Source organism: Acanthochromis polyacanthus, chromosome 1 (genome assembly GCF_021347895.1).
Source record: "Acanthochromis polyacanthus isolate Apoly-LR-REF ecotype Palm Island chromosome 1, KAUST_Apoly_ChrSc, whole genome shotgun sequence".
Lineage (NCBI taxonomy): Eukaryota > Metazoa > Chordata > Actinopteri > Pomacentridae > Acanthochromis > Acanthochromis polyacanthus.
The window spans coordinates 54,663,628-54,677,161 of record NC_067113.1 but is presented as its reverse complement, the minus strand read 5'-3'; the positions used below and the strand labels follow the sequence as shown (position 1 = coordinate 54,677,161).

General features: G+C 40.5%; 1 protein-coding gene across 6 annotated transcripts in view; it reads left to right on the top strand.

Moving 5' to 3' along the window:
- Positions 1–13,534, top strand: part of anks1b (ankyrin repeat and sterile alpha motif domain containing 1B) — a 291,730-nt gene that overhangs the window by 128,460 nt on the left and 149,736 nt on the right. For all 6 annotated transcript variants that reach the window (XM_051957203.1, XM_051957205.1, XM_051957200.1 and 3 more), the window contains exon 10: positions 4,830–4,961. In XM_051957203.1, the coding sequence (XP_051813163.1) occupies positions 4,830–4,961 (132 nt within the window). The remainder of the gene's footprint in view (positions 1–4,829; positions 4,962–13,534) is intronic.

The window sequence follows — 13,534 nt, the reverse complement described above, 5'->3', positions numbered from 1 at the left end:
CACGTTGAACACACACATCTCCCCTCACTTAGACTGTAATTATCTCAATCCGTCTCGTGTCTTTTTCTCTTTCTATGAGTACCAATTTGTATTCTATTACTGACATTCTCGGTGTGTATGTGTGTGTTTGTGTCCCCTGGCTACTGTCTAAAAATGTGGCTGAGGCCCTTAGTGTGTGACTTGACGTGTCTATTACACATGAATAAAATATGAAAAAACCCACAGCACCTCACGCGCACATTCAAGGTGTTTGCAGGCTTCTTTCATTCCTTGGTGCTCACAGTGAGAATCGAGTGAGAATGGAAATGGAACTTTTTGTGTGTAAGTGTTGTGCCGCATTCTCTAGGGTCAGACCAATATGTTTGTAAAATATATGATTTCAACGTTCTGCTGACACTGGGAACATTTTCTGCTCATGTTCATGCAGTTTCTTGGAATTTATCCATTTTGCACTGAAATACAAGAGCTGTAGTGAGATTATTCCAGATCTTTAGTCTGCTAAATAGAATACGTAATGAAATAATGATGTTGAAAGTAGATTTAAAAATGCTTATCACAACGTCTGAGCTCAAATTAAAAAAAAAAAAAATTTGCCCCACCATCAGTCCAAACCACAAGTATCCCACTTATATTGATGATGAACAGGAAAAAGCAGCATATTTGGTCTTTTTACTTCTTGATTTGATTGACTAGATTATTCACTGTTTACCTCTCTGAAGCAGAAAAGCTAATTCATCTGTTTACTTAAGATGTTCAGGGCTCAATTTCAGTTAATTTCATTTTTTGACGGAAAAACAATGAATTATTAAATGTTTTAAAGCTTCAAACAAGGCATGCTAACTTCTGCAGTGCTTCTAAGCATGGTAGTGTCTGCTAATTAGCACTAAACACAAGATTCAACTCAAGGTTTAATGTCATAAATGAATGAAATGGGCAAACTGAAAGTTGTTCTGATTGCGGCACCAGCTGTGCTTCTGGCTCTGTGAAAATATACATTTATGCTGCATATGTTTCTTATCTGATCAGCTGAATACCAAGAGAGCTAGTATTTAATAAATTCTTCCTACGTATACGGTTTTCCTTCTCTCGCGTAATTTTGCGCCTTAATTACAAAATGATTAAACCTTCAATCAGAACCACGTTTTAATTTGTGCATTTGTCCTTCAGACTATCCATCTAATTTTTTTCTTCAGTATAGCATTTTCACATCAAGTAAACCAATCCTTCCCAAAATATAAGACACACAGTCCTTCACCACACGAGGACACCAGAAGGCAGGATTATTTTCTTGTAGGTATATGAGGTTGTTTATAGGTTAAACTCGTGGAGCCATTTGGAGCACAGTCAACACAATTTCCTAGGGATGATAGTCATCTCTCTTGATGGACCGAAAGCCTAATCTACATTCCATGAATTTAGAAATCACCTTCTTCACACTATAACCTCCTACCTGAGAAGACCCTGTGTTTGAACTGGAGCTTACGATTGAAGAAACAAAAATGTGTGTGGCATCAGTTTGTAGTTTTATCTGCACAAATATTTTTGGGTGAATTTTTGAGATATTCTGGCGTTTAAGCAGCTGCTGGTTTGTTTTTGTTTTTTCTTTACTTTTCCACTCTTTGTATAACTGGAAAATGAGCAGGGTTGTCACAAAAGAACCGTCCTTCTTTGGTGTTTTTTAAATTATTATTTTTTGCCTGTATTTTTTAGTTAGAATTGACGAAGCAGACGACAAATATGCGGTGAGATATTGAGGTTTGACGTGCAACACGGCTGCTCTGTTGTGGTGTGCAGCTTCTGACAGCAGAACAATGTTTAAATGTGTGGATTGCATCTTTATAAAAAAAATTAAATTAATCTGCTTAACAATTCTGTGAAATATAGCCGTTGCCTTTAAAAGCATTGCACTAGAATCAGTTTAGGTCAGAGACTGAATCAGATGCTCAGTTTCCTCGAGCTAGTGATTTTAAAAAAAAATAAATAAAAAATTTGCATGCCATCAGAATGCACAAATAAAAAAACATTTTATTAAGTAGAGGAAATTACCTTAACTGTTTATACCTTTAAGGCAATCCCATTGACAACTTGTATAGTATTGATCAGTCCACCGTAATGAATAATTAATGGTGTCCTTTCTATCGAATGCTGGCTGATATCAGATTTTTACTGTAATGAAGGAACAAATCCATTGTTCATGCATACAGTGCAGTGTGTGTGTGTGTGTGTGAAGACTGCAGTCCATTTTAGATCAATCAATATCCCGGCATTGCAAAGGGCCCGCTGCAATCTGGAGCAATTGGTGACCTTTTGCTTTCAGCCTCATTTTCTGCCTCCATCTCCAGTCTTGCTGCAGCTCTTTTGCTCTTCCCATCTGTCCTCCTCGCCTTCTATGGTTTCTTTCGGTTTTGCAATCTTCCTCTTGCTGAAACTTTCTTTGTGTACTTCTTGGCCTCTTCAGCATGTCTCTTTACCTTGTTTTCTTTGCCCTCATGCTTTCTCCGTTTAAACTCTGTCAGATAATTACTCCTCCGTCATCCAGTCTCCCTCAGTTCTCTGCTTCAGTTTTTTTTTTTTTCCCTATCACAGCTGCCAAAAGCTGTATGAAAGACACGGCGGTGGTATTTCTTGGTCTGTGTAATCTGCTGTGGTCTGCGTCTTCATCTGGATCATATGGTTCGCTGGGACATCAGCTGGGCTCTGTCTGCCCTCTGACACCTCATGCCACAGAGATGATCCACACAGCTGCCCCCCCACCCCCCGAGAGCCAAAGAGCCTCAGGAAAGGACACTGTGTGCATGTGTGTTAGCCTAAGCTGTTCTGGTATTACTGCATCTTTCTCGCTAACTCCTAGTGGCCTTTAAAGCAGGAAGGTGGAGGTATTTCTACTTGTTTTCAAACGACTCTTACTTCTTTTTTTTTTTTTTTCCCCACATAATGAGCTTCAGTGTGTTTGCAGAAGGAAGATTGAGGCTGACTACGGCAATATATTTCTGTCCAGGAAATAAAACCAGATTTCAGTGAAATCCTGGAAGCTCTAATGTAAAGTGGGACTTACTTAGTTTGTCTAAATTGTAGCAATTTTAACTTGCTGTTAGAAAAATAGCATGAAGCCCCAATGACTAAAAAGTATTTTTGGAAGAAATTTAGAGAAATGAATGGACGTTCTTCTATCACCTTGTGAAACTGGTTGGTATGGCAGTTTTTAAAATGTCAGCACTATAATGTAGTGGAGACTTAACAGGCATGTATCAAATGGCTTGTATTTAATATTTTAATGTTTGTTGTTGTCGTCTGTCTGTTTTTGTTTACTTTGACATTTGCTGCTGCCTCTCACTCTGCCAGGTCACCCTTGTGAAAGGTCTCGATCTCAATGGGTCTTTTATCCGGTTAAATAAAATTTAAAAAATAAAAACTTAACGTCACTTGGAAAACATGATCAAGCACGTATGTTAGCAAACTGTTCCTTACCTTCACATCATGCAGTCTTGGGGCAACATTAGCGTTCATTTGGTGTCATGTTTGTTTCAATAACTCCAGTGTTCACTTTTCATCCAGAAACATCTGACTCTTGCTACATTCTCTACACTTTTCCCCAGCTAGTCACTACCTTTACCTCTCTGTGATTAGGTGTGAGAAATGCAACCAGCCGTGAGTTTATTGGTACTTTTTTCCTCAAAACTGCTTCCTGCTGCAGGTGGGAACACCACCATTATTGTGTGCTTCAGGAACTCCAATCATCAGTCAGCTGCTGGCCAATCAGTGGCACTTCCTGCTCTTCCTTCAGCTCTCTGTCCCTCTGTCATCAAATAGACACCCCCCACCACCACCAGAATGTTTGGTTTATTCCATTTTTTTCCCTCTTTCATTGTTGCTACCCGCTGAATCAAAGTTGTAACACCATCACACATTCTCATTTGATCCATTGTTGCTGTGAAAATATTGATTAGAGCTGCTTTCAAAATGGCCTCCCTTCTCTCATTGTCTCCTCCTTGGGATATTTTAATTTCTGAGATCTTTACTCTGAGTACCCCTCTGATGAAAATCTGAATTTATTGCCTTGTTCCAGTGTCATTTAAAAATTACCAGTCAGTGCCATTTTTGAATATTTTGACCTTGAAATTGCAGTTTATCAGTTTTGAAAACGGGGTTGATGTTTATGTAACAGACCTAGGAAGTCAACTTGCAGGGTGGGACTTTGTATCAATATTTTTCCTCAGAATCGGTTTCCAGTTTAAACACATGGCTGTATTACTGATCTACTTTGATATATTCTTGTATCTACCTCATTGCCATATTGCACCTACTTTTCATTCGTATTTGCACTAGTATGTTACCAAGTTGTTTTTTTGTCTTTCATTTATTTTTTTTAAATTCTATTCTTATATTACTTGCCCTAGATTTGTGTGTGTGTGTGTGTGTGTGTGTGTGTGTGTGTGTGTGTGTATATATATATATCCCTATTTATTATTACGTTATTGTTGCACTGAGAGCTCTACATACCTTTTTACATGCCCTGGGGACAAATAGTTTTCTGAATCCTTTTTTTGCAATCCACCATTGTGTAGCATAGAGTAGTTTTACAGTCTTTGAACAGAGTTGTAGGTGAGTCGGTGTGCTGAGCTGCAGTGAGTGGAGAGAATTGCACGTTCTAGAACAAGCAACACCTTAGCATGAAGGGATTATTATCATTGAAATGCGTAGTTTTTAGGGGTTTAATCAACAACCAGAGAGGAGCTTTAAATGATGCAGCTGCTGATGAAATCTTCTCAGGGCTTGTAGATCCTCCAACCTTCAACCTATTTTGAAATTTTTGGTGTTTGTGTCGACAGCGGCCAACTCCACCTCTCGCTCCGGCCATGGAAGAAGACGAGGCAGAAAAGACTTGTGGCCCCACTGGATTCTGGGAGGCCCTGACCCCTTGCAATGGCTGCCGCAACTTGGGCTTTTCCAGCCTATCGCAGGTAAATACCCCCACAGATATACATGGAATTAACCTATCACACTGCCAAATGAGAGTGAACCTGCATTTCTAGTGTGCACAGAATGGAATCGGTGATCATTCTTATTCAACATATATGTTCCGTGCAGCACGTCTTCCCTACAATGAAATTCTAGGAGAGTGATCTTGCCATTGTTCTGAGTGAATGCTTCCAATGGTTACCTTGGGAACGCAGTGAACGAGCAGTCACTGGAGAGAGTGGCTCCGCTGACAGCTCTGGATCTTCTGCTCGGTTTCTGTCCCCCTCTCATTCTCCTCATCAGAAATTCCTAAAATCTTCATATCTCTTCGGTTATTTGAAGCCTTTATAAGTAGGGCTTTGAACTCTAAATGAATAACATTCAACTGAAATGTATAACACAAAGAGATTACAAGAAAGGTTAATCATTCACTGTGGGATAAATGTGAATCCTGCAACGGCGAAGGAATACGTAGTAATTGATAAGCCTGACTTGTAGGGATTTACTGACCAAAATTGCAGAAAATTAAGCTTCATCCAAACTATCTTCTACTTCCTAGTATTCCTGCTGGGTCTTTTCTTCCTTCTCCTTGCTCACTCTGCCCTGCATGCTGTGTGTATAAGTGTGGTTAAGTGTGTGTAGATGGGAGTGTTTATCGGTGAGATGTGCGCTGGCTCAAACAGCAGGACATCTGACATTTACAACACAACAGACCCTCTGTCTTGTATACTGGCAGCCTGCCTGCCTGACTGACTGGCACTCTGCCTGGAGAGGTTCGCACCTGGATGTGTGTGCATGTGTGTTTGCACTAATGTGTTGATGCCGACAAAAAAAGCTGTCCATATTAGTTTAAATGTTTGAGTACACATGTGGGTATATACAACATATTTGGCATGACACCATCCTGAGTGTGTGTGTGGGAGGATTTGTGCATGTCTGCGCAAGCATCACAGAAAAGGACGGAACAGAATGGGAGAGGAAAGAAATATTAAGTTATTGCATAATTATGCAAGCACCATGCTAATTTGCCCTGTAAGTCAACATAGTTAACACAAACAAAACAGCTTTTGCATCTCCTCTGAGCATGAAGGGACCAACTGAAAAATACCCTGCTGCAGTAGCAACCATTATTTCTATCTCTGTTCTTTGTTCTTATTAATCCATGTGGCATCTGTCAACTTAATTCACCTAGATCCCATGTTCATCCTTCTGTCTCATTTCTTTTTAGCTTTGCGTCTGCTAACATGTGTTTATCTCTATCAGGTGTCTAGGCGTTGAGTTTTTGTAGTTTTCCACCTGTCACTCAAAACTGTCCATCAAAATGTTGAACTGACCTGATTCACATAGAGCATAATGTGACTTACCAGGTGTAGATTGTCTGTAAAAACTTGCCATTTGTTGTGCATTTCAAGTGTTTCTTCTTGTTACTGTTTGCAAAATTGACTTTCCCTTGTAGTGTTGATGCAGGATATCACCACCAAAAAAAGAATCCTACAGTATGCTAAGAGAGAATTTAGTTGGTAATAATGGCGGTAATGCATTGTACATTGCAAAAATCTCTAGCACTAGCCTAGCCCTGCTAGACCCATGTTCTGAAGTCACAAGGGTCTAGGCATGCTCGACAGGGAGGGAGGCGGGCTAAAAGGTTGTCTATCAAATCACTCTGCAGCAATTGGGTAGGTATACAACCAATCAGCGCAACGAATATGCTCCTAGAGCGCCGGAAATCAGAGGATACGGTAGTTCGGTGAAGCCTTATTTATACAGTCAATGGGTGAAGCTCAAGTATGACATGTTAACAGAGATTATTCAGAGTCGGTGCTAATGGAGCTCAACGACTGTTGTCGTTTTTGTTGTCGACCCTGGCAGAGAATTAAGTTCGTTGCCGTGGGTTGTCTAGTGCGGCTAGGCTAGTTGTTTCCGGTTGTTTCTGTCAGAATCGTCGCGCCTCTGTCGTCACTTAGTTACGCCCGTCTTCTGACTCTACACTTCATGGTGATTGGTCCGGCCAGTTTTAGGAGAATCCAGCCTCGAGCCTTATGGAGGGTAACTAGACCCATCCTGACAGAGAATTAAATTTGTTGCCGTGGGTTGTCTAGCGTGGCTAGGCTACTCTAGCACTGCAATAATGACAAAAAATTACACAAATTCTGAGGAGAATCAAAAAGGTCTGCCCTGTAGCATTTTTCCGAATCATGGCTGGAACTTGCCACGTCGGTTGCTGTCTCCATAGTACAACTAAAAATGTCATTTTTATTTAAAATTGTTGCTGTTATATGTTTGAAGTTTTCATAATTTGCCTCTGTGCTCACTAGTTTGAGGTAGACAGGGTTCCGTTTCTATTCTGCAACCAAAATTAGACAGTGTCATTCTGAGACAAACACTGGCACCTCAATCATACCAACTGGAGCAACTGATGAGCAGTTTTAGATTGGAAAGTCTGTATTGTCCCAATTTGAGCAATTTGATTTGCAACAGCAGCCAACAATGACATTCATACCATGAAACTGTACAGTACAATACATAGAAACATAGATATAAATAATAAATGTCATCAGGTGAGTTATCTTGACCGTATATGCATCCTACAGTGTAAGGACACAAGCCTAAAGATTATTTAGAAATCCTACAGCTGAGGGAACAAATGATCTGAGGTATCTGTGTGATGGTTAGCTGCGATACAGGTTTAAACATTTACTAAATCATAACTAAAAACATTTTCTTTTTCATGAATCCTAATTGTCTTATTTAGATATTTTTTTTAGAGTAACCTGCTGTACATGTTTAAGCTTAAAACAAAACACTGACACATTACCAGCTCTTAAGATATTACAAATTGCAACATTCAGATTGGCCGCTGGAGGTTAACACCTCTTGTAGATTTGTAACACAAGTAAGCATTTGATGTTTCTGTGACAAGACCAAGTCCATCATTTACTCCTATCGCACCTCTTTAGTTGCTGAATGCTTCCTTTAGTTCAGTGGTTCTCAACCCTGTTCCTCAGGACCCCATGTCCTGCATGTTTTAGATGCTTCCCTGCTCCAACACACCTGACTCAAATGATCAGCTCGTCATAAGGCTTCTGCAGAGGCTTGATAACGAGCTGATCATTTGAATCAGGTGTGTTGGAGCAGGGAAGCATCTAAAACATGCAGGACATGGGGTCCTGAGGAACAGGGTTGAGAACCACTGCTTTAGTTTACTGGGTACAACAAAAATTACCTAATTGTAGCAGCACATAAACACATTTTACCAACATACTATCCAATGGTTAAAATGGACCGTATATAAAGGCGTTAATACTCACCTTATATGGTTACTTTAATGAAAACCTGTTTCCGACGTTTAGCTTTCCTCTTGAGATCTCATTACAAACGCAAACTTTGGCAAAGTAATTAAGGGAATTTAGACACGTCAGCTTTTCCTACATTTTGCGCTTTGTCCCTGGCTGGATGCCTGTTTTTTTTTTTTTTTGTTGTTTTTTTTGGCTGCGTGGGAAGCTGCGTTTAGCTCAACTCACCGCCAGACTGTCATTTGTGCACCTTAAGCCACTGGAAATAATGGATTTCAGAGCGCAGTGGTGCTGTTGTTGCTCTAAAATGGCCTTTATAGGTTCACCTTAGAAACTGCTCTCAGTACAACATAATATATTAAACAGCACCACAAACTACAGCCTCCAAAACGACCGTAAAGTTGAGTCAACCTCCAAAACACTTTAAATAAGAACTAAAACTGAAACAATAGCTGCGAAAGAACCCTCTGAAGGCAGATGTGCCTATTAAAATGCCAACTGAGTCACTTTTTGCATACTTGTATTGTGTATATCTGAATCAAAGTGTAAATGCACAACCAGAGGCGTGCATGAGTAACGAGTGTGTCTACTTGGTGATCATTTTACTGCAGGGGTGTCTGTACACACGTCTGTACTTTATATTATATTATCCCGAAAATCTGACGATGCTAAGGATGCATTACTGTCTGTCACATTGTTCTGTGTGCAGCTGTGGGCATGCCTGTCTGCATAAGAAAGGTTCCCGTTTTAAGGCTTTTCGTCACCAGCCACGGGTTTCCTCCCACCACTGCCATGTGAATGCAGACTGACGCCAAACTGTGTGTGGAGGTTTCCTCTGTGACAGAAGCTTTGAGAAAATAGTTCGAAACTCATTTGTGACAACCTTGAAATCAAAATAGAGAAAGATCGAGAAGATGAACAAATGCAAGGGAAAGATACAGCTAGAGAAAGGTTTTTAGGGTTGCCAAGCAACACAGAAATTCATGAGATGCAGTGTGGGATGTCCACCATTGACAAATATCGTTCCCCATCGGCACCAGGTGCGTCACAGTGCTGCACAATCGCACACGTCAGCGTTTCCTAATTGCCTCCCAGCTTATTTCCTTTTATTTCGCCCTCTTTACTTCCTTCTGGTTGTTTCTTCCTCACCTCGCTCCTCCTCCTCACTCAGTCAGACCCCCTTCTTGCATTTCTATTTCTCAAAGTCTGTTTTCCTTCCTCGAGTAGGTGGTTGCTGACCTTTAATGTTCCCAGCCCAGGCAGTTTGAAGGAGTTGAGGGGGAGCAGGTCTGTGTCACGCTAGCACAGGTTAAGATCAGAAAGCCATGAGAGCCCTTGAAGACATTAAGAAACATCAAAGGCAGGAGCTTCTGAGAGGACAGAGATTATGTGGACAGCTTTAGAAGCAGTTCAATGCAGGACTCGACAGGCTCCGCTTGATTCTGGGTGAAGTTCTGGATTTTACATATGGAACAGTTTGAAGACCGTGACTTGTCGAGTTCTAAAAGTATGTTTAAAAATTAATTTGGATAGTTCAGCGTTAGATTTTAACAGTACTGTCATAGTCAGACACGGGTGTTTAAGAGGTACTACTGTCATTGACACTAGGGATGGCTCGATACCACTTTTTCACATCCGATATCGATACTGCAGCCTTCAGGATCGGCCGATACCGATATGATTCTGTTTGTCATTCTAAAAGTTGTTAATAATACATGGATGTAATTTGCTTGACACTGACGTCTAAAAACACCATGTTCATTGTACAACAACTGTTCTGGTCCCCTAAAGAAGGAAAACATGTGACAACAAGTTATGTGTAACTGCTGTAGCTTTATTAAAACTTAAAGCTCACATCGCTTTTAACAGCGCTTGCAAACACAACAGACCCAGCTGCACCATTCAAATGTTTGAAATGAACTGCAACTCGGTGCACATATTTAAATTAAACTAAATAATCCCAGTATATAAACAGAAAAGTCACATTACACCTCAATGGCATTGCTAACCCATACTGATCCACAGTACAGGATATAGAAAGGAGTATTCTGACTATCTGTTTGCAGTCTTTATGCCAAGTTAAAATATTTGTATTTACCCAGCAGACAGGAGAGGAATATAGATATTTTTATCTAACTCCCAACAAGAAAGTGAATATGTTTTAATCTCCAACATATCAAACCTTTGACAAATACTTGACGTTAAAGTAAATAAAGTGGTTTCTTCTTGGAAACTCTATTTTCTGCTCTTGTATCGAGCAAAACACTTCTGGCCTTTTTGAAGTGTTTTTTTTTGTGTGTTCTGGACGCAGATGTGAAACCTGGAAAACAGTATTATACAGCAGAGTCTGAGATGGTGAGTACAAAGACATGCAATTACAAAAACAAGAGTTAGGTGAGAGGTATTGCAGGACCAAATTTATCACAGCAAGATGGAAACCAAATTCACAAAAATGACTGGTTGGTAAAGAGCTACACTGTTCCTCAGAGGCATCACCAGAAAAATCTATTTTAAATCGGTGTAGGGAGTACAACACAATGGTTAATCAAGGAAACATAAGCGTATGTGAATCAAACACAGCAGACCAAAAGATTGAAAATGGTAGCTCAACAAAATGTTGTATTAGCAAGACAATAATGACTCAGACACAAGAATGGAAAGTTTAGTTCAGAATAAAATGATGGCAGAAAAACAGCATTAAAATTTTGAAGTCACAAAAACAGCTGTAAAATAAAACATTCACTAAAGGCTCCCATATGGGCATTCGAGTAGACGAAAGATGACTGTCAGTGACCTGATGAAGTAGATGTAACTAAAAAATCTAGTGCAATCATATTATCCTCAATTGCTCAGTAAGATTGCATTTGTCTTTTATTAAATCATACTGTTAATTTATTCCATAACAAATGGCTCATTTGTTGTCTGTTGTTGTTTGGCTTTACCGCCTTCCTCCGTCAATACCAGGAACACTGTTTACCTTGTGGCCGCTATAAAACATCAATTTCCTGTAAGAAAAGTAGCGCAAACGGCTAAAACAAACACAATGCCCATCCACAAAAAAAGTCACACACTCCAATATTTCATTGAACCGCCTTTAGCTCTGAGAATGACACACGTTCACCGTGGCATCGTTTCAGTAAGCTTCTATTTCTGTCCAGAGAAGCATTAATTTTTCACCAAGATCTTGTATTGATGATGGGAAAGTCTTCTCCAGCACATCTCAAAGATTCTCAATGGGGTTGAGGTCTGGACTCTGTGGAGGACAATCCATGTGTGAAAATGATGTCTCATGCTCCCTGATCCACTCATTCTCAATATCAGACCCATGAATCCTGGTATCGTCATCTTGGAACATGCCCATGTCTTCAGGGAAGAAAAACTCCACTGATGGACAGACCGGGGGCCTCATTTATAAAGCTTGCGTACCCACAAAACAGGGCGAGAAAGTGGCGTACGCCACTTTCTACACAAAAGTTGTGATTTATAAAAACAAACTTGGCGTGAGTGTGCGCACCGGTGCGCCAACCTTGATGCTTGCTTACGCACAAAACGGGGCTAGAAAGTGGCGTAAATCACAACCTTTACGTAGAAAGTGGCGTACGCTGTGTTCGTTGTGATTTCTAAAAACAAACTTGGCGTGAGAATGTGCACACCGATGCGCCAACTTTGATGCTTGCTTAAGCACATTTTGGAGACAGAGGGAACGGCTGTGCCGGAGGGTGAAGTGGTGAATTGAAACCAGATTGATCTCAAACCTTTATCACATATTAGACTTGTAGAGCCGGATAATCGTAAACCCTCATTGTTGTAGATGTTCATATAGTGCGCCATTCGGCCTACGACTGTATTTGCAGAACTATGTTCATATATCAAACTTCCATCTTCAAATGACAGAGTGGAGAGTGGCACTGATTGATTACTAATTTGGAAAAGGCATGTGACAATCAGTCCAATCGCTAATCAAGCGGATAAATGGCGGGTGACAGCCGTGCGTAATGTGGCACAATGGATGTGCTGGCATTGCTGGAAGATCACGTTAAGAATGGAGAGAGATTTTAGGGACCACGGGGATTTGCCCATGACGATGACTGGCTAATAAGCCGATTCAGATTCCCTAGAGCAGTACTCTTGGATCTATGTGCTGAACTGGGCCGTCTTAGACCAACCCACCCGCCGAAACCACGCCATCCCAGTACAGACACAGGAACTGACGACTCAGGGGTTTCTGGCGACACCGGCTCCTTCCAGCGTTCAGTGCCCGACAGGTCTGTGTTTTATATGAAGAATATATGCGGTTACATTTGTTGTCTAAATCCTATCTGGGTCTGATATACAGTTAAATGATGTCCTTTAGGTCTGGGATATCACAACCATCCCTCAGTGCAATAATGCCAGCTGTTTTGGATGACATTATAAACATGACCAGTCAATACATCAGGTTTCCTTACACTGTGGGAGAACAGGCCAACATTAAACGGCAATTTGCAGCAATGTCCGGTTTCCCAAATGTAATCGGCGTAACTGACTGCACTCATGTTGCTGTAAGGGCTCTGGGTGAAAATGAAATTGTCTATGTGAACCGAAAAAATGTACATTCAATCAGTGTACAAATTATTTGTACATCGGACATGATCATAGCAAATTTAGTGGCAGGGTGGCCTGGGTCAACACATGATTCATTCATCCTGACGCACAGCAGTGAAAAGCCCTTCTGGGGACGGACTTTGCAAATTAGCTCTGGCTGTAAATGTCATAGTGTTATACATGTTTATTGTATACACTGGTCCCTATTAAATAAACAATAAATAAATAAAAGACTGCAGGCCGGCACTGCGTAAAATGCCGTGGATCAGCAGCTTATTTACAGTGCCTTGTGAAAGTATTCGGCCCCCTTGAACTTTTCAACCTTTCGCCACATTTCAGGCTTCAAACTTAAAGATATAAAATTTTAATTTTTTGTCAAGAATCGACAACAATTGGGACACAATTGTGAAGTGGAATTAAATTTATTGGATATTTTATACTTTTTTAACAAATAAAAAACTGAAAAGTGGGGTGTGCAATATTATTCGGCCCCTTTACTTTCAGTGCAGCAAACTCACTCCAGAAGTTCAGTGAGGATCTCTGAATGATCCAATGTTGTCCTAAATGACTGATGATGATAAATAGAATCCAGCTGTGTGTAATCAAGTCTCCGTATAAATGCACCTGCTCTGTGATAGTCTCAGGGTTCTGTTTAAAGTGCAGAGAGCATCATGAAGACCAAGGAACACACCAGGCAG